Consider the following 21,955-nt stretch of genomic DNA (forward strand, 5'->3'; position numbering starts at 1 on the left):
TTCACCAGCAAAAAATTCACCTGCAAAAATTCACCTGCAAAAATTCAACTGCAAAAGTGATGAACTTAAATGACCCAAGCCAGAGCAATCAGCACTAGATCGAGTCGAGCGGCTCTCAGCCAATTAAATTACGCTGTTTGATCACATGACATCGTTAGCCAGCAGTGTGTCTCCTAGAAGATAGCTGTTTAGAGGTGAGGGATTAAGGCTGTATCCCAATTCAGGGTCTGCAGCCTTAAAGTACGCAGCCTCAACGATCTTCAAGGGCCGCGTACTCAAAGACCGCTAAGGCCGGAAGTGCGAGGCTCGTGAAATGGGACGGTCTAGCCTCCGTCGCGCTGCCCAGGTTGCCTAGCAACCATAACACCAACCGCTGGAAACGTTTCATACAGCTTTGTTTGACAGAAATGAAGGAGAACATATTTTGTTCGTGTGTTTGTTTCTACACGAACTTTGTGTGATTTAATAAGTATCTGAGGCTGAGACCACAGGACTGTAAAACATGATTGTTGGCCTTCATATCTGTACTGAACAGTCATTTAAGATTAGTTAGTAAATACCAATTAGCCAATGTTGTTCATGAGACTAAAGTCAGTGTAAATATGATATGGCCAATATTATAGTTATTATATTAATCATAAGTTATTACAGCAGTGAGTTTGAACTCTCAAATCAAATCACTTCTATTGTCACATCACATGTGCAGGTACACTGGTACAGCACATGTGAGTGAAATTCATGTGAGTGAACTCTGTGTCTAATACTGAGCTTCAGTAAAGATTCAAGTTCCAGTTATTTATAAGTCCTATCACCTTAAATCTTCACTCAAAGACAAATATCTTTGACAGTGCATATATAGGTGTATTATATATAAGAGACAAATGTTGTTCGTTTAATATGTTGGCATTACTAAATTTGGCTCAATGCTCACATATATGTGTAAAAAGAAAATGTACGAGCTGTGAAAACTGTTTCTAATAAACAAAGAGTAGACTGATATATTAAATATTCCTTTATTGGGTGAGAAAATCAGACCATGTCATAACTGCTTTAAGACACACAGAATAGATATCAGAGCCTTAAACAGGCTGACTTCTGCTAAATGGGTCAAACTGGGCAGAAACTATACAAACACATGACATCCTTATAGAATATGATGTAACACTATAGATCAACTTACCTCAGAATATATAAAGCATATAAACAATTACAACAATATGATGCAACAAACTACTAATCCAAAATACTCAAAGCTTCATAGAACTGAAACAAACATTTATTTTAGCTCCATTCTGCTGCTGATACATACTTTAGGTTTCTGAACATTAAACTTGTTGCTGCCTTTCATAGTGTGTAACTTGAAGGCCCTGAGTACTTTCTCCCACACTGAAAACACTGGGATGATAACATTATTTGAACATTACCTAATAAGACTGATTCAGGACAGACAATTAGTTCTTTTAAACTTTCCTAGCAGTCCTTCACAAACAGGGAACAGTCTGTCTATTCTCTCCATCTGTCAGCTGCTGCTGGCTCTTCCTCCTCCTCACACACTGCTGAGTTTGTCCTGGTGGATCATCAGGGGTGCAAAGCCTCACAGATGATGTGCAGCAGTGGGTCCCTCAGTCTGTCCTCACTCTGGACACTTGCAGTTGTCACACATGGAAATCAAATGTGTGATAAGCTGCAGGATTCAAACACAAGTGTAACTTATAAATACATGTTCATACTTTTATTCCACAGTCAGAGAGAAAGAAACAGAGAGAGTGCAGGACAGACAGACAGGTGACAGTCTCAGGTGTACACACTGCTACAAAACAGCACAAGAGAAGGAGGATTTAGTGTTTGTGTTATTACAGTGCTAAACAAGAAGAGTTCCAGATGGTCCAGTGGACACATGTGTGACTCCTGTGATTAAAGCATCTTTCTTTCAGCTTAACGAGTGAACCGTCAGCTCGTTCAAACACACGTTAAAGTCCGTTTGGCTCGACACCACCGAACAGAGGCAGCAATATAACATAGCTAACATTAACAGTGCAGTGAATCCTGCTTGTGCCGTCATATTCAGGACTGCAAACCGAGCAGCATCACTGACTTTCAGCTTGTTGTGTTTGTGGATTTATGACTGACTTTAATTATCCATAAAATCATCACATTCTCTGTAAGAGAATCAATGAGTACTAAAAATGTGCACCTTTACCTGTGTGTTTTCTGGAACAGGAACAGGGTGATATCTGTGACACAACTCCCACAGCTGGTTGGGACTCGTGTTGTTTTCTGTTCGCAGTGGATGGTTGTCCCATCCACTGCAAAATGTATTAAAATCATCCTCCAGTCGAGGAAGAAAGATGTAATGGCAGCAAAAGGTGTGCGCAGCATTTGAAATGTCAAGAAGGCCTTCTTCCTCAGGGTTGTGAAGAACATCGTAGTAAATGCATGCAACGGCCACCCAGAGGTCTCTCCACAGTCGCTCTATTCTGAAATAATATATAAAAAATATTTAAATTAGGTATGGCCTTTCTTTGGTGTGTATGAGAAATTCCTGCTTGTTTCTAACCCTACATGAAATGTGTGCATGACAACAGTAATAATACATTATCAGGGCATGTAGGAAGGACCCAGGCATATCACTTAAAAGGTGCCAAAAGGGTTGTAATGATCAGTGGCAATACATGAGATGACAACCAGACCATTAACACAGAATGAACATTCAGGGAAGGAAGTAACAGACTGGAAAAGGTGTGTGAATAACTAAAAAATAGGGCAGAGTCCTGAAGGCTCTTTGGGGTTTGTAGGACCTGTCCAATATTTTCTTCCTTGAGGGGTAAATAATGGAAATTGAAAGAAACAACAACAACAAAAACACCTGACACATATGAGACAATATATCCTGCTGGATAGGGCACTGTTCTCTAAAGACATTTTACTATAAAACTTTTTTCATAAAACTATTGTTACGTTCTTTGTCTAGGCGAGTATCGAACGCAACAAGAAGTTGGCCCACCCACACACCACCCAACTAAGTACACAAACCACAATATCTTCTAAAAGTGCTAAGCAGCCATTTATTTTGCTTCAGCTGTGAGCAGTGCCAAAAATAACAAACAAAACTCCCTACTGGTCCCTATGCTTTCCTACACAAAATAAAAACCAACCAAAAGACAATCCACTTACCTAACTTTCTAACAAAAACAGGAAAAAACTTAATCAACAAAAATGGCTTCTCACGCCTACTATGCTGCTGCAGTGAAGGATATATACACAAGGTGAACAAAATGTACGATCGCTACTTGACAAGACTATTTACAACTATTTACAAAACTAAGACACTAACACCAAACACACGAGTGGAACATGGTGGATACACAGACGGACCAGCCAGCACAAAGACAGAAGACGCGACTTAAATACACACAGAGAAACACAAGGAGATTACACACAGGTGGGGGAACACAGCTGGGAATAATCAACCAGACGAGACAGAGGTAAAACTGAACACACTCACATGAGACGCAGACCTTCACAATAAAACAGGAAATGAGAACACTACACCAAGACGAAGACCTGACACAGAGACAGAATGACACATGGACCCTGAACTAAACTAAACGTAAGATACAACCGAGAACAAAATCCTTAAACATGACATAAAACACTGACAACATTAAATCATAACATTATACCCTTTAAATGTTTATGTATTTTTAAATAATGGAAATAAAGCTGCAACACCTTCCATCTTATGTCAGAAACATTTGAGGTTGACAGTATTTTATGAGAACAAACCTTTGATTGTGCACACTCATTCCTGAAATGAAACTGCCTCTTCCTGTGCCACGAACAGTAAACATCAGCCGTGCAACCTCCACATTTTCCCATCCGTGGTTGCAACGAATCCTGAAAACAAAGAAAAGTACCTCAAAACATTCAAGCTTTAAACAAACTTAGATCTGATAATAAAGAACAACTTATGCCTTAATCAGAGTGTTTTTAAAAATGTAAAAGAATCCTTAAAATCTTTGATTGCTACTGCTCTAGAAGGCATAAAAAAAAAAAAAAAAAAATTGTCTCATGAATGCACTTTCCAGCATGTGTCAGTATGAAGTTTAATTTAACACAGCTGTTAAAACATTTTTCAGGATTTACCGGGTTGGTAACAATTATTTAGATTTATTGAATTTATAGGAAATTACACAAGTGCCATCTTGTATCATTATGATCTGTGTAAAGAGACAAGTTTAAGAATATTTTTGCAAAAATACGTTAAAGTTGGAAGTAATTGGCCGATGTTCCAATCTTGAAGATCAGCTGTGCCCATTTGTTGCACATTGTGGGAATGGAGAAGTTGAGGCCCTTGCAGGCTACCCACAATTTTCCCCAAACTGAGCGACCCAGCTAATTCAACACCTTTACCAAGCAGTGCTGTTATGTAATTGGATACAAGGGGTGAGACAGTAATATTTTCCCTCCTTGGATGTAGCTCCCTGACATTACAAGGGTAATCATTTTATGATGTTGGGTTCAGTGTTACACCAGGATTTCAAATACAGTATCATCATCAATAAGAATTAGTATTATCATTTCAGAATTGTAGGTAACCACTTTTAAATGCCATAGACTACTTATTTGTTTAATTTGATGTATTCTCTCTAGGAGAAAGCAGAGGAATATCCGTTTAACTTATGCTATCTGTTTAAGTTTAGATTTGTAAAGATATTGACCATATCCTTTTCTGAAAGTGTGGATATAATGGAAGGGGTAAGGTACTGTCATGCCACAACTTTATAGTTGTTAAATTCTGGGTACAAGTATACATGCCCATCTTGTACATGTTTTTTAATATTATTATCATCATCATCATCACCATCCTACCCAATTACATGTTTCTTTTAATCAGGTTATGCTGTTTTAATGACTTTACAGTATAATTTACATTGTGTTCCTTCAATTTTCCCTAATTGTATGTTATATTAATCCCATATTTCCGTTTTAATATTTCTAATGTTTGCCTTGTTTTCTTCACTGCCTGGTCTGCCTCTGTCTCGCCTGTATGGATGCATTTACACCTAAATTTCCCCAACAAATGATGTTTTAATTCACAACTATTCCAGTGAAACACGAGTCTCCCATCTTCCTGATACCGGTCTCGAGTTTTTGGTCACCAAAGCACACACCAACTTCATACTGACGGACATATCACTGCCCTATTCCCGCCTTGTCTGACCGTGTTTTGTGGCTTTGGTTCACTTTACCTCACTCTTCCCCATTCTTGTCATTAAATCAGGCCGTTCTGCAACCATGGCAGCCATTCACTCTATGGCTTTATTCATGGTGTATTTTACCCTTCACCAAATGCCGTTCTCGTTTCCCACATTATATTTGCAGTGTTCGTCTATCTATCAACATCTGTGGAGTATGGTTTTGTACCGAGTATCCTATTTTGTAGAGCACAGCATGTAAAGGTTAGCTCGGTTAGCAGGATGGTAGCATGTAGCGCTTAGTGAGACACGCATCAGACGAGTTGAGCAAAGACCCCGTCTGTGTACTTTATACGTGACCAACGGATTTAAATAAAATTAACGTTTCAAAAGACAAACTTGAAGATAAAACATAATATACTTACCGGAGAACCGCCAGGGTTTGCCGCTCCTGAATTCAAAACTGCCTCTGCAGACAGGCAGGGAGGGCGGAAATTTTCTTTGAGTTAGTCAAACGTTTTCCTCAGTTCGAGTAGATGATAAAATAAAAGAAAAATGAATGGGATTTTAAGTAGGACTAGGCGTCCTGTAATGATCTTTATTTAGGAGAAAAACTTAATCCCTCACCTCTAAACAGCTATCTTCTAGGAGACACACTGCTGGCTAACGATGTCATGTGATCAAACAGCGTAATTTAATTGGCTGAGAGCCGCTCGACTCGATCTAGTGCTGATTGCTCTGGCTTGGGTCATTTAAGTTCATCACTTTTGCAGTTGAATTTTGCAGGTGAATTTTGCAGGTGAATTTTTGCTGGTGAATATTTGACGGTGAATTTTTGCAGGTGAATTTTTTCAGGTGAATATTTGCAGGTGAATTTTTTGCAGGTGAATTTTTGCAGGTGAATTTTTGCAGATGAATTTTTTGCAGGTGAATATTTGATGGTGAATTTTTGCAGGTGAATTTTGCAGGTGAATTTTTTTGCAGGTGAATTTTGCAGGTGAATATTTTGCAGGGAAATTTGGAGGATAAAAATTCAGTGTTATAAATTCGATGTCTAAAAATAGTTGGATTCTGATGATACTATATTTCTTCCATATAAGTCAAAATTTGCCAGGGGTATGAATAATTATGGGCTTAACTGTATATAAATCTTATAAAGTTTGTATCTGTCTTGTGTGAAACTTGTATGAAAAGCATACAAGAGTGAAAACAGATATAAGATCCCTTGAAAAATTATATAATGAAACTTGTATGTTTTGGATACTTACTAAAACAATATATGAAAGTAATGAGAAAGTGGCCACTTTCATGAGTAAATCATGTAAGCCTTATATGATTTACTCATGAAAGTGGCCACTTTCATGAGTAACAACATATAAGTTTTTACTATTTCTTTTCCATATGGGGAGCACCGTGAAGAATCTGGACACGAAAAGGATGCATGCCAGGACTAGAGTTGGATGTCTCAAGACTGGTCTTTTACGTGGTCTTGGTCTTGTCTTGGTCTCGACGGACTTTGGTCTTGGTGTTGTCTCAGTCTCAGATCCCTCGGTCTTGTCTTGGGCTTGCTTTCTCAGATCAACACAGTGGTCGGGAGATTTGGAGTCAACCATCGGCGGAGTGGGGGGGGGGTGGCTTACTGGGCTTAAGCCCGGGTCATTTTTTCAGAAGCCCGGGGTCTTTTGGAGTGTAATTTGTTTCATAGTTAGATGCCTGACTGACAACTGTATAAAACAAAAACTACACACAATATTCGAAGCACATAGCGCACAGTCGTAAATTCCCCCTAATTTTGGTATGATCCGAGCTCAGGCACTAGGCGACTGAGCACAGCACTAGTGATGGGATTTCCGGCTCTTTTTAGAGAACCGGCTCTTTCGTCTCGACTCACTAAAAAGAGCCGACTCTTTCGACTCCGAACCGACTCTTCAGGTTGTTTTGTTGCTTTAATTAATTTATTATTAACAATAATATAAAATTATGCACAAAAGGAATTACTAATGTAAAAAAAAAAAGTGGTTTATTTATATATGTTTATATATAAATATATGTGGTGGGCCCTAGAGACAAAGCACGTACAAACTCCAAAGCACGTACAAACTCCAAAACACATTTCTAGCGTTAACTGAACTTCCAAAACAGAGCTACCTAGATCACTTAAATTACACAATCGAAAGCATATATGTACTGTTTGTGTATTTATACACAAGCACTCATATATATTCAAATAATTTAAAAAAAAATTTCATTTACCTGTTACTACCACACACCAAATACGGTCGTTGGTACTTCCTGGCTTGTGTAGCCACCAGAGATGGGCAGTAACGCGTTACTTGTAACGCTGTGTGCAGATCAACAATGGATAATATATCGAGTGCGGGAGAGAGTATGAGCATGCAGCGTTTAAAGCGTGGAAGTACTGACCTTATTTTGAGTTTGATTCCATAAAAAGTGACAAAAACATTAGTGTCCGTTGTGTATGGGAAGAAAACTTCTTTTTACAGCGAAAAAACCCCCTAAACTTCCAAGCAAGCACCGAGTGCGCTACAACGTAATGGGAAATTCACAGAGAAACTCGCGGATTCTTCAACTGACCGCTGCGGCACACCTGCACTAGGGCACACCTCCGCCTACCCCACTCCTGCTATACAGGTGAAAATAGAGCAACAGGACCGCTAATCTTTGATTTTATTTATTTTCTGCTGTGTTTTACTTGCATCTATTTGAAAGAGTGAGTGTAAACACAAAAAAATATTTTATTTTATGTGCTGGAATGTGCAGAAAATAGGTTTAAATGTTAAACAAATTTCTTCCAGTCAGAGAATGTTGCATATAATTAAATTTTTGTTTGATGCATAAAGTTAAAAGATTAAAACTAATAAAACAAGTTTTAAAAAGAGACTTTTCCATTTGATTACATTTTGTATGATGGATTATGCAGAAAAAGTAGAATTGAAATTAAAATTTCACATTTTTCATTTTTCGCCTGTTCATTTTTTAAGTTAGTAAGTATAAGTTTTACTGAAGTGTTAAGTATTGCTTGGAAAATTGCAACTGGTGCGAATGTGATTACAATAAAAAGTGGAATTACTATTGTGCTTCCATGAAAGGTAACAGCAACTTTTGTTCTGACCAGTTGTTTTGCAGCCATTCTGATTCTGGAAATCAGAGCTGCAATTCTTTCCCAAAACCGAGAAAAAGAGCGTCTAATTGTTGCCAGGAGCATGTTAAACATCGCCACAACTGCCCCGCATGAATTATTGATTGTTGTCCTGGTGATGTAAATTATTGCATGAGCCACAGACAGAGCAGCAGCTCTTGGTAGGGAAGAGAAATATGAGAGTTTTGTGCAAACTCCAGATAAAATAGATTTTTCTGATTCTCTGTGAGTATTTTCTGTTTTGTTCCCCTGATTTTCACTGACTAACTCCAACCCTTTGGTTGTAGAATGAGTCAGTGACCTAAGTTTTGTGTAGCTGAAGACTGTGGGGTCAAACTCACAATTAGTTGGACAGTGGTCTGGTGGAACTACATCACATGGCACACCTTTTGTTTGGTGGGCAGTGGATGAATCAGGATTATCAAATCCAAGACTTGATCTGATGACATTTGCAGCACTTCTAGCAGCCCACGAAATCGCAGACAAAAGCAGGAGGGGCATGTCTGCTTATAGTCAGTTCTGTAGAAGAAAAAGTAAATTTGTAATACAAACGTGCCGATTTTTACGAAACATAGCAGTTAGCATTTTTCTGAGAGTAGTTGGACAAGAGAGCTACGACACATGGCAAGTACTCTCAGAAAAATTATGCTTCTTAAATGGTTCTTCAGATGTCTTTATGGTTCTTTAAAGAACCATCATACGTCAAAGAACCTTTTTATTTTGAGGATGGCTCTTCAGCTATTACAAATGGTTCTTTAAAGAACAAAAGGTTCTTCATCCTTAGCTATCTAAGTTTGATGGTGTAAAATGGCAGAAATATTTATTCACTAGATGGTTGAGGGTCCATATAATCCATTTCATGTACTAAATATGTTTAAAATATGGTTAAATATATTGAAATATACATTTATTTAATGAACATATGATTTGATGAACATTATATCATTGTAATATTTTTGAAATCATTTGCATTGTTAAAAATGAAAATAAATGAAATAAACAACTATCTGCAACACCTAGTTTTACACTTAGATCCATACAGGCCCATGCAGTGAAAGCAGCATTGCATGTATTTATTAAACAGATTAACTGAAAACTGCACAAGGAAAATGTAAAAGTAAGCAAAATCAATATCTGACTGTGATGATAATAATGATGTTAGAACCAATTCATTAGAATAAACCAACCAGATTTAGAATAGTTAAATAAAACCCAAGTAAAACTAGGCTATTGCCCCTGTAAGGTAAGATTAAGAAGAAAGTATAAGGATTATAAAGAAAATGGCATCGACAGAAAACAGAAACAGCATCATCACCACAAGTCAGCCCATGCAAACTGCTAGGGAAGCAACAATGGCGAGTAATTAAAAACTGAAAGCAGAATAATTTCAGTTCATTCCATAGCAGCTTCTGATTTCTCAAGGTCACAGAACACAGCAGAAGAGCCTTCACCCAAGAAGTGATTAGCCCTGAATCCGGCATAGAGCGGCTGAGTGTATGTAGTCTGTTCTCTGTGGAGGAGAGTCATGGTTTTAGAGACGCTGTAGAAGGACAGAATACCTGCTCTGTGATCGAGGTACACTCCAATTCTGTAAGATGGAGGGCTTGAGATAGATGTAAAGTATTTGTCATAAATGAATTCATATTTGTGCGAACACCGTTATGCCCAAAACTCACTATTGTTTCCAAATTCACTTTGATCTCCGGTTCTGCGTATACTTTTGTATGCAACTGCTATGTAAATACCAAACCCACTCCACTCTATCTCCCAGTAATGACGTCCAGTCAGACTTTCTCTGTTCAGAATCTGAGACCTGTTCATGAATCTTTCAGGGTGACTTGAATATGCCTGTTTTTTACTCACAAATGTTACTCTTCTGTTCTCTTCAGATAATACCAGCCACATATTTACAGTGTCTGGATCCAGTGTGAGCTGAGTTGAAAACTTTAAGAATTCAGCTCTGGTTTGTGGCTCTGGTTGAGGTAGTGTCACACAGTGGAAATTTGTATTTATCTTGTATATTGTTTTTATTCTGATTTTTTAGTGGTTATTTATGAGTGTCATTTTATTTGCATGGTTTTATTCTATTTCTATTGCATGGTTTTTAGTGTTTTATGTGACATGGTTTTTATCCATTGTGGACTGGCTGCACATGGGACAAATTAGCTGATAGGGACCACCTGCTGAGGCATGGGTGTGTCCAGAAGTGGCCTATCAGCTGTGTAAAGACCTTTTAAAAGCAGGCTAGCTGAGCGCTGAAGGGAGAGAGGCCCCAGACTGGAAGGGGAGTGCTAGATGGCCAGCGTGACACGGCGGCCCAGTCCTGACTTCATGGAACGGCAACAGTAGGAGACAACGCGTGTGACTGGCAGCAGGGCAGAGGTTTACCTCTGCCTGCATTTGTGAGTAGGGTCTCTACTGTTTACTGGGTGCAGCTGGATTGGGAGAGGGTCGCCATGGCCATGAGCCGGGCCGCTTCTGGGACCATTGTTCTGGCCCCTATTTGTTATGTTACAGGACACCGACGCAAGGGGAGCTGTGGCGGTGGTCGCATAATGGATTCGGGTGCAGAACGCAAGCCGGGCTGGGAAGTGATGGGCCAGCGGAAGGACAAGAAGATGGGAGGCTCTTTCTTGTCTGCCGAAGACGAGGCTGGCGTGGACTCAGCTCTAAAGAAGGAATTCCCGGCCTGCTGATGGACCCATAATGAACATGTGGCATAATTATAGCAGGGAGGTTTTCAGTGAATGTAGTAGTTTTACGAGTTTTAGAATTGTTTTATTTAGTTTTAGTAGATAACATTTTATTTCATACATTTTAAGGGTGTTTTTATTTGTGCTCCCTGGCCTAGTAATAAACTGTTTCTGATGAGACCTGCTGCATCTCTGTGCCCGTGGTGTCTGACTCGCTTGCTCCCCCTTGTATTTTAAAGAATCTTTCTTTTTAGCGTAAAAGGTCCGCCCGTGTTACAGTAGCAACACGTCTACATCAGTCACTGTGCGGGAAACTTTTTACCATCCTCCCTGAAGATCATCCTGTAGTTTATTTTTCACCTCTAATACAGCAGCCGGCACATCATCAAAGTACAGCAGAGGATGACGTTTAGTGAAAGGTACCTCTGTAGATTCACTGAAATTTGAGAACAAAGGGAACATGTGTAGAAACTGAGTGTGATCCTCTGTGTGAGAGAGCTGTTCCAGTTCAGCATCTTTTCTTTTCAGTTCCCTGAGCTCTTCCTGCAGTTTTTCCAGAAGCTCTTTGGCTCGATTTACTTCAGTTCTCTGTTGGGATCTGATCTGATCTGATCTGTTGCTGGATATCAGAAATGTTTTTCTTGATGAGAAGGAATAGTTGTTAAAGTGTCCTCCCAGTGTCCCTCACAGCTTTATCAGCAGACTGATTAACGGCCTCCACCTCCTGCAGAAGCACCATCACATCTCCTTCTCTGTTCTTGATTCTCTCCTGAGTTTTTTCACGACTTGAGTTGACCTCTTTTTGCCGTTTCAGTCCTTTCTCCTTTCATACAGTTCATACAGTAGCTGTGTCCACAGGGTCCATGCGAATTCCTTGCTGCGTCATTTCACCTCTCAAAGACCGTTATGTGAACTAGTTTAATTTTCTAAAATAGTAAGAACATTATTTAAATTAGTTTATGTTAATTACACTCTTCTAAGACAAAGTAATTATTTTTTAAATATCAGTAGGATTTTAAAAGCTTGGAGGTTCAAAACTTAACATTTAACATACATCACACACATTTTGAGGATAAAAATTTCCAGATATCAGATCACCTTGGCTTGGCTTTTTCCTCTCTGGTTCTTCTAAATTTATTAATGTGGCTAAACGCACACAGTTAGCTTCAGATCATTTCAATGTGAAATTCTTCATGATAGCTGTTTAGGCATCAATTATAATCCATATTTATCAATGACCTGCCAAGTTTCTTAAAAAAATGCACACATTGCAATATATATAGATTATATATAATAGTAGAATTTATGTATGTGCTGATAGTACAAAACAACTTTAGCAAATAAATAAAAAAAAGAGCTGATGTTGGTATTTCGATGGGTTTTGGAAAACAGGTCAAAGCTTAAAGACCAAAAGTCTAGTGCTTGGCTTTAGGCAGAATCTCAGACAGATCAATGTTTCAAGATACTAATCCCCCAGAAAAGGACAGTATGGAAGAGATGTATGTCAGGATTCCATGTACAGTGGAACCCCGACTTACAAAATAAATTTGTTCCAGAGGGTCTTTCGTAAGTCAAAATTTTCGTAAGTCGAAGCACCTTTTTCCATCGCCTTATGAGTGAGGCGATGCTGGCTGAAGACGAAGTTCTTGGTGGAGGAGGACCTCGCTCATATTTATCAATAATTTCTCTTTGTTTCCATCGAGAGCACTTTACGCTTCTTCTTTTCACTCGAATCACTTTTGCAAACGAAAAGCACACGAAATAGAGCACTGCAACAACAATACGACTTTCATGTGGAACAGCGAAATGCAAGTACGAAAGCCAAGGGGTTATCACATGATTCGGAAGGCATTCTGGGCATTCTGGGCTCAGCCAGCGGATTTCGTTATGCGGGCATTTTGCCGTACCACAGGCAGAAATATTGCCGTTAAGTGCCTTCATAACTCGAATTTTTCGTTAAATGGGGTATTCGTAAGCTGGGGTTCCACTGTATTTTCATCTTTTATGTAAGAAGCATTATGCTTTTATGGGAGCTTTTTACATTACCTTTGTCATTAACTTTTTCATTTTTGTGAAATTTATCAGGCCATGCCAAACTGGAATAGGCTTCTTCTTTTTTCTTTTTTTTTTTTTACAGAAACCAATTGCACATGCAAGCAAACCAAAAATTAATAAGCAAGCCTCTGTATAAAAGAGCAAGATGCACACACAAACCCAAAGAGAGTAAATGGACTGATTCTTATATAGTGCTTTTCTACTCTCCCGGAGTACTCAAAGCACTCTATACATCATGCCACATTCACTTTCTATACTTAGTGCTTCCTAACTACTTTCATACTCCAATGAATGCATTGGAGAGCAACTTGGGGTTAGTATCTTGCCCAAGGATACTTGATATGCAGACTAGAGGAGCCAGGGATGGAACCACTAACCTTCCGATCAGTAGGTGACCTGCTCTACCTCCTGAGCTACAGCCACCCTAGAGAGGGACACAGGGGGGAAAACAGGGGAAACTAGACAATTCAAAATGCAGAATAAATTCCTGACCAAGTAATGAACCTAAACATAAACCATAATACAAAATTACACTAAAATACAAGAAAACTCAAAACGCTGCTTCAAATGACCCAGGACGATCCAATTGTCCCCACTCTCCCACTGGCCTGCACTTATGCTGTCCTTAACAGTCCAGGTGCCTTGTGCAATTGAGTTCTTCCTCAACATCTGAAGTCATCTCTATCACACACACTTACTGAGGTAATCAATTTTAGGCAATTTTTGTTTTTGCTTAAATGGGGAAGCTGTGACACACTGTCTTCTCACCTCCAGTTAAAGATTTTTAATTACTTTCTTTTATTTGTTTTTGTTAATTTTTATAGCAAGTAACACAGACCCATGCCACATCACTGCACTTATAATCTATGCTATTTTGCAATGCCCAGTCCTAGCCAGGCTTTTAAAACACTTAGCCTACAGAGAAAAAAATCCCAACAATAAAACATATAGAAAAAGAAAATAAATTAAAATGACAAAAACTTATCATCTTTAATTTCCTAAGAACATGACAATGATAAGATCCCATTAGCTTCATGTCCAAAATTTTAACTTCCCAATTCACAATTGGTGCTTTTACAGGCTTTTGCAATGTAACTTCTAGCAACCAACAACAAGTTCAACTGTCATTCATTTCTCCTTTGTTAAAAGTAAAAGATGAGGAAAGAAATAATGGTATATCAGACTGCATTAATAGGAAATGGATATATTTTGCCTGACCTCTTTAGGAGAGACCTCTTTTTCTAGACTACTTGAGCTCACACAGCTCAACACACGATCCAACATAAAGCCAAAATCCAGCGTAGAGCGGCTGAGTGAATGTGGTCTGGACTCTGTGCAGGAGAGACATGGTTTTTGAGACACTGTAAAACGACAGAATACCCGCTCTGTGATCCACGTATATTCCTATTCTGGGTGACTGAGGGCCTGAAATGACAGTTCTGATTTTGTTATGCCTCAGTTCATAACCATTTTTGAAACACTCCAGTGCCCAAGAACTGTCATTGTTCCCAAACAGACTTTCATCTCCTGTTCTGCTGATATTCTTGTATGAAACTGCCACTGAAAGTGCTCCTCCACTCCACACCACCTCCCAGTAACAACATCCAGTCAGACTCTCTCTGCTCAGGACTTGATGTCTGTTGATGAATCTGTCTGAGTGATGACGATATACAAATTTTTTACTCATACATTTGACTTTTTTGTCCCCTTCAAATAAGAGACTTGTGTTTGCTGTGTTTAAATCCAGCGTTAGTTCTTGTGAAAGTCGGAGGAACTCAGCTCTGGTTTTGGGCTCAGGTCGAGACATTACCGCATCCACTTCCCCCTCTAACTGTGAGCCTGCGGCACCAAAACGTATTTCCTGTAGTTTACGTTTAAACTCTGACACAGCTGTCATCACATCCTCAAAGTAGTGCAAAGTACATGTTTTAATGTCGAGTGATCCAACAGATTCATGCATCTGTGACAGTGAGGTGTAAGTCTGGAGAAAGTGGGTGTGATCCTGTGTATGAAAGAGCTGCCCCAGCTCAGCATCTTTCCTCTTCAGCACAGTGATCTCATTCTCTATTCTGTCCTGAAGCTCTCTTGCACGACACACTTCAGCTTTCTGACGAGATCTGATCCGCTGTTTTACATCATTAAAGATCTTCTCACTTTCCCTCACTGCTTTATCAGCAGACTGAGTGATGGCTTCCACCTCCTCCTGAAGCACCTTCATGTCTTTCTCTTTGTCCTGGATTCTCTCTTGGATTTTCTTTCGACTCACCCCAAGTTCTCTCCGCTTTTTATTCCTTTCTGCTGTAGCTGAAACTGTGTCATGGCCTTTATGTTCATCCATGGAGCACAAATAACAGATACACTGCTGATCAGTGCGGCAAAATATCTTCATCACCTCACTGTGTTGAGAACAGATGATTCTCTTAAGCCTCTTTGATGTGTCCACCAGCTTGTGTTTCTCAAAGGCAGTAGAGTCATAGTGAGGTTGGAGGTGATGCTCACAGTAAGAGACCAGACACTGCAGACAGGACTTGATGGCTTTCAGTTTCCTCCCAGTGCAGACATCACAGGCCACATCTTCAGGTCCAGCATAGCCATGATCGGCAGGTGAAGCTTGGAGTTCAGTCTTCTGCAGCTCCTCCACTAACTCTGCCAAGACAGTGTTTTTCTTCAGAGCAGGCTTCGGTATGAAGGTCTGTCTGCACTGAGGGCAACTCTGGATGTTTTTCTGATCCTCTTCATCCCAGTAGCTTTTAATGCAGTTCATACAGTAGCTGTGTCCACAGGGAATAGTCACCGGATCCTTCAGGAGATCCAAACAGATCGAGCAGCAGATTTTTTTCTCATCCAGTCTGTTTGTTTGCCGTGCCATTATCGCTCTCAGATAACAGAATGATAAAAACAGTACTACCGCATTAAAATTAAAAAAGATTTTTAAAAAGCAAATTACACAGAAACTACATTTTCTTTATGTGTGCTTCATTATCTGCAGTGGGGCTCGTTATTAACAGCATCCTGATGTCTTAACTTATGAGAAGATCTGTGAGAGTGAAACTGTAGAAAAACACTGAGACTGAACACAATTGGTTGATTTTGTGCATAGTGACGAAGTTTTCAGCCTGCAAGTCATGCCACGAAGCCACAACTCTTGAGAAAAGCACCGTGTGGTTCTACCCACTGTTGACAACACAGAGTATAAGATGCAAATACTAGACACCTTACACAACCTTAACTCAGTCCTTACAAATTGTAGACAATTTCAAAATAAAAATGTGCTTTAAAATGGATCAGTGAGTACCGCTTTGCATTTATCACTCTGTCAGATATATCTCTATTTAATGTGGGTGTTCCAAAGTATGAGACTATGAGACAGATTTTCACTTAAACTGTTCCATTTCTAGAAACATAAGCTTAAATGTCATGCATTTAAATGTATTTATGAATATGTATTGAGTTTAAATACACCAATATTATCCTAGAATGCAACCAACCCACATTTACAGTGGTATGTAAACGTTTGGGCGCCCATGCTAATTGTCATGATTTTCCTTCATAAATCATTGGTTGTTTGGATCAGCAATTTCCATTAAATACATCATATAGCAGACGAACACAATGATATTTGAGAAGTGAAATGAAGTTTATAGGATTTACAGAAAATGTGCAATAGTTACTTAAACTAAATTAGGCAGGTGCATAAATTTAGGCACCCTTGTCGTTTTATTGATTTGAATACCTTTAGCACTAATTATTGGAACATAAAATTTGTTTGGTAAGCTCATTGACCCTTGACCTACATACACAGTCATAAGAAAGGGTATTTAAGGTGGCCAATTGCAAGTTTTTCTCCTCTTTGCATCTTCTCTCAAGAGTGGCTACATGGGAGCCTCAAAACAACTCTTAAATGACCTGAAAACAAAGATTGTTCAACATCGTGGTTTAGGGGAAGGATACAAAAAGCTATCTCAGAGATTTCAGCTGTCAGCTTCCATTTTGAGGAACATAGTGAGGAAATGGAAGACCACAGGCACAGTTCTAGTTAAGGCCGGAAGTGAAAGGTCAAGAAAAATGTTAGATAAGCAGAGGCGAAGGATGGTGAGAACAGTCATAGTCAACCCACAGACCAGCTTCAAAGACCTGCAACATCATCTTGCTGCAGATGGTGTCACTGTGCATCATTCAAGTATTCAGCACACTTTTCACAAGGAGATGCTGTATGGGAGAGTAATGCAGAAGAAGCCTTTTCCACGCACGTGCCACAAGCAGAGTCGCTTGAGGTATGCTTAAGCACATTTAGACAAGCCAGCTTCATTTTGGAATAAGGTGCTGTGGACTGATGAGACTAAAATTGAGTTATTTGGGCATAACAAGAGGCGGTATGCATGATGGAAACAGAACACAGCATTCCAAGAGCTAGCCACAGTAAAATGTGGTGGCGGTTCCATCATGCTGTGGGGTTGTGTGGCCAGTGCAGGTACTGGGAATCATGTTAAAGTTGAGGGTCGCATGGCTTCCAGTCAGTATCAGCAGATTCTTGAGAACAATGTTCAAGAATCAGTGACAAAGTTGAAGTTGCGCTGGGGCTAGATATTTCAACAAGACAACGACCCGAAACAATGCTCAAAATCTACTAAGACATTCAGGCAGAGGATCAAGTACAGCATTCTGGAATGGCCATCTCAGTCCCCAGAGCTGAATATTATTGAAAATCTTAGGTGTGACTTAAAGCGGGCTGTCCATGCTCGGAAACCATCAAACCTGACTGAACTGGAGATGTTTTGTAAAGACGAAACGGTCCAAAATACCTTTAACCAGAATCCAGACTCGTTGGAAGCTATAGGAAGTGTTTGTAGGCTGTTATTTCTGCAAAAGGAGGATCTACTAAATATTGATGTAATGTTTCTGTTGGGGTGCCTAAATTTATGCACCTGCTTAATTTAGTTTAAGTAACTATTGCACACTTTCAGTAAATCCTATAAACGTCATTTCACTTCTCAAATATCATTGTGTTCATCTGCTATATGATATATTTAAATGAAATTGCAGATCCAAACAACCAATGATTTATGAAGGAAAACCATGAACATTATCAAGGGTGCCCAAACTTTTGCATATATAGTTAAATAATAAATAAAACTAAACTAAAAAATTCTTACTGAAAATGAGATTGGAGAAACTCACGACACAAAAAAGGAGCAAATTTAATGGAACAACATGTAAACTTGTGCATTTTACCGAACAGAGTATGAACAAAGTATAATGAGCTGATTTATATGCACTAAATAACAGCGTGAGTGTTTCACAGTCCTGGAAGAGGAGCACCTTGAACTATGAACACAACTGCTCCATTGGTTAAAGATTCCTATAGTTATGATAGTCACAATCTTTATGGTTGGATTTGCTTCAATAAAACATCTCAAGGCCACCTGACATCTGATTGATTTTGATTCTGATTTCACTTCCACATTTGTTGATTCAGCATCATATTAGTGAGGGATGCTTGGGCCTAAAAAAAATCACCAAGTACCAAGTTGGATGAAATAGATTCAACAGCCTGCTGGAAACATTCCTCAGGGATTTTGCTAAGATCATACAGATCTGCCGGCCATGTGTTCATGTTGTTTACACCAAATTCTGACCCTACCCTCCAAATGTTGCAGAAACTGAGACTCTTCAGATCAGGGAGCACTTCACCAATCCTCTATTGTGCAGTTTTGGTGAATCAGTGTGAATTGTAGCCTCACTTTTATATTTTTAGCTCACAGGAATGGCATGTGGTTTGTTCTTCTGCTGCTGATCGACCTGATAGATCACCAGTTTCTGAAATACCAGCCTGTCTCGCACCGATAACCACGCCACGGTCAAAGTCACTTTCATCACATTCTTGATGTCAATCATTCAGGTAAGTAGACCCCAAAAGGTTGATTCTCTTCATTTGGACGTTGCATTTTTAGTGGGAGAGCTGAAACGTTTCTCCCACTGAAAACGCTACACACGCACATTCCTCATTCTGATGCTAAGTTTGAACTTCAGCAGGTTGTCTTGATCATATCTACCTATCTAAATGCATTAAGTTGCTGCAATATGAATGGCTGATTAGATATTTGCACTAACAAGCAGCAGATCAAGTGTACCTAATAAGGTGGTCAGTTCGGTTCACTGGCCCATCTGACATTTTAAATGTTATTTTTCTGAATATTTATTTTTTTATCATATTTACTTTACAAATATAAGCTTTTAAAAAAAGAATGTGTTAAGAGCACCAGAGCACTTTCCCATAAACTGCTTCATTGATTACAAGAGGAAGAAACATGATGCCCATATATACAAATCAAAAATGATTTACATTACACTGAATACATCATCATCATGTTTGGGATTTCATGAATCTATTTAGGCCACAAACTGTTCAATGAAAACAGATCTACAGACCCGTGGAGCAACACTACAGCCAACCAGTGATGATTGATTTCACTGGTTTGGTTCTGCTTTGTTTTGTCTGCAGGCATTTTTATATCACACTCACACACTTTTATTTCTGACACTCAGAATATAAAAACACACCCCGTTTTGTGAAACCACTCCTCTTCCTGGAATTCTTTGAACCATAAAACAGCCTCCCCCTTCTTCCTGTTTGCCCTTTGGTCAGCATAACTTCCTGTTTTCTGATCCTTCCAAATATATGCCAGCGTGCAGATGTTTGTAATTAACACACCATAACTGACAAGATAGCAAAGCAAGAAAAAGGAACTGAGTTTTGGTTTGGATCGGGTGGCAGGAAGTGAAACTCTCACACACTCACTATCTCTGAGGTAAAATGGCGCAGCGAGGAATTCAACTCGACCAGGACAAACTCTGCTGTTCGATCTGTTTGGATCTACTGAAAGATCCTGTGACTATTCCCTGCGGACACAACTACTGCATGAACTGCATCAAATGCTGCTGGGATAGAGGTGATCTGAGGGAAATCCCCAGCTGCCCTCAGTGCAGACAGACCTTCATACCAAGACCTGCTCTGGTGAAAAACACCATGTTGGCAGAGTTGGTGGAGGAGCTGAAGAAAACCGGACTCCAAACTCCTCCTGCTGATCACTGTGATGCTGGATCTAAAGATGTGGCCTGTGATTTTTGCATTGGGGAAAAAATGAAAGCTGTCAAGTCCTGTCTGCAGTGTCTGGTCTCTTACTGTGAGCAGCACCTCCAGCCTCACTATGAGTCTCCTGCCTTCAAAAAGCACCAGCTGGTAGACCCCTCCCAGATGAGAATTATCTGCCCTCGCCACAATGAGGTGATGAAGATATTCTGCCGCACTGATCAACAGTGCATTTGTTATCTGTGCTCCATGGATGAGCATAAAGGTCACTGCACTGTCTCCGCTGAAGCAGAAAGGAAAGAGAGGCAGAAAGCACTCGGGGCAAGTCATGAAAAACTCCAGCGGAGAATCCAGGAGAGAGAGGAAGCAAAGAGAGTGTTTCAGCAGGAGGTGGAGGCCATTAATCACTCTGCTGATAAAGCTGTGAGGTGCAGTGAGAAGATTTTCACTGAACTGATTAAAACGATTGAGAAAAGAAGCTCTGATGTGACCCAGCAGATCAGACTTCAGCAAAAAACTGAGGTCAGTCGGGTTAAAGAGCTTCAGGAGAAGCTGCAGCAGGAGATCTCTGAGCTGAGGAGGAGAAACACTGAGCTGGAGCAGCTTTTCCACACGGAGGACCACACACAGTTTCTCTGCACTTACACCTCACTGTCACACATCAGCGAATGGACAGATTCACCGAGCATCAACATCCGTCCTCTGCGCTACTTTGAGGATGTGACAGCAGCTGTGTCAAAAGCCAGGGATAAAATGCAGGAAATTTTTAGTGATGTTTATGCCAACATCTCACTGACAGTGAGTGAAGTGGATGTTTTACTGCCACAACCAGATCCCAAAACAAGAGCTACGTTCTTACAGTATTCCTGTCAGCTCACACTGGATCAGAGCACGGCAAACTCATTATTGATATTGTCTGAAGGGAACAGGAAAGCAACAGGAATGCCCACTTTGCTAGCGGCAGTGCAACTGGCAGTGGATTTATATGCCAACAAACCAGAATCGCATGCTTTCACTAACAGGTTTCAGGTGCTGAGCAGAGAGACTCTGACTGGACGTTGTTACTGGGAGGTGGAGTGGAGCGGAGGAGGGGTTACAGTGGCAGTCACATACCGGGATATCAGCAGGAAGCAGCAAGATGAAAGTGAATTCGGACACAATGACAAATCCTGGGCTTTGCAATGTGTCAACCAAAGATGCTTTTTCAAACATAACAAAAGAAAGACTCCCATTTCAGTCTGCCGGCCGTCCAGAGTAGGAGTGTACCTGGATCACAGAGCAGGGATTCTGTCCTTCTACAGCGTCTCTGGCACCATGACTCTCCTCCACAGAGTCCAGACCACATTCACTCAGCCCCTCTGTGCCGGACTCGGACTAGATATGGGATCCACTGCTAAGCTGTCTGACCTCAAATAGACTGGAGTTATTTAACAGCTGGTGTGAGTGGATGGAAGCTACACTAATCATGATGATGTTTGTTATGTTTCTATGATCATTTCTTTGACTAAGTACAGTAATTTGTGGGAAGTCTTGATGCATGCTCAAACATGCAGGTAAGGAAGTCCCAAAAAGTTGATTCTATTCATCTGGTTGTAGTGTTGTGGGATCAAAATACAGAAATACTGCATATTTCATCACTTCATTTATGTTTCTAATCATATCTCATTAAATAAGTGTCCCTGTACTGGGTGCTTATTTGTTTTATGTTTCTTTAAGTGTGTTAATATCTGAAAGCAGCAGTAGAGAAAAGGTGATGGGG

General features: G+C 39.9%; 2 protein-coding genes and 1 long non-coding RNA gene across 3 annotated transcripts; 1 reads left to right on the forward strand and 2 right to left on the reverse strand.

Annotated features, from left to right (window-relative positions):
• Positions 1–1,625: 1,625 nt before the first annotated feature.
• Positions 1,626–5,862, reverse strand: LOC120440978. The gene is made up of 5 exons (XR_005613686.1): positions 5,826–5,862; positions 5,624–5,667; positions 3,787–3,897; positions 2,201–2,477; positions 1,626–1,684 (listed from the first exon to the last, which is right to left on the reverse strand). It is a non-coding gene; the product is annotated as an uncharacterized LOC120440978 (long non-coding RNA).
• Positions 5,863–14,104: 8,242 nt separating this feature from the next.
• Positions 14,105–16,285, reverse strand: LOC116324898 (E3 ubiquitin/ISG15 ligase TRIM25-like). Its single transcript, XM_031745674.2, has one exon. The coding sequence runs from the start codon at positions 15,973–15,975 to the stop codon at positions 14,353–14,355; it is 1,623 nt and encodes a 540-aa protein (XP_031601534.2). The 5' UTR covers positions 15,976–16,285; the 3' UTR covers positions 14,105–14,352.
• Positions 16,286–18,310: 2,025 nt separating this feature from the next.
• On the forward strand, positions 18,311–21,628 carry LOC116324891 (tripartite motif-containing protein 16-like). The gene has a single exon (XM_031745663.2). The coding sequence runs from the start codon at positions 19,921–19,923 to the stop codon at positions 21,610–21,612; it is 1,692 nt and encodes a 563-aa protein (XP_031601523.1). The 5' UTR covers positions 18,311–19,920; the 3' UTR covers positions 21,613–21,628.
• Positions 21,629–21,955: the final 327 nt, after the last annotated feature.

Source organism: Oreochromis aureus, linkage group 7, assembly GCF_013358895.1.
Source record: "Oreochromis aureus strain Israel breed Guangdong linkage group 7, ZZ_aureus, whole genome shotgun sequence".
NCBI lineage: Eukaryota > Metazoa > Chordata > Actinopteri > Cichliformes > Cichlidae > Oreochromis > Oreochromis aureus.

Excerpts from the sequence above, each read along its gene's own strand:
- LOC116324898 (XM_031745674.2), bottom strand. The coding sequence starts at position 15,975 with ATGGCACGGCAAACAAACAGACTGGATGAGAAAAAAATCTGCTGCTCG.
- LOC116324891 (XM_031745663.2), top strand. The coding sequence starts at position 19,921 with ATGGCGCAGCGAGGAATTCAACTCGACCAGGACAAACTCTGCTGTTCG.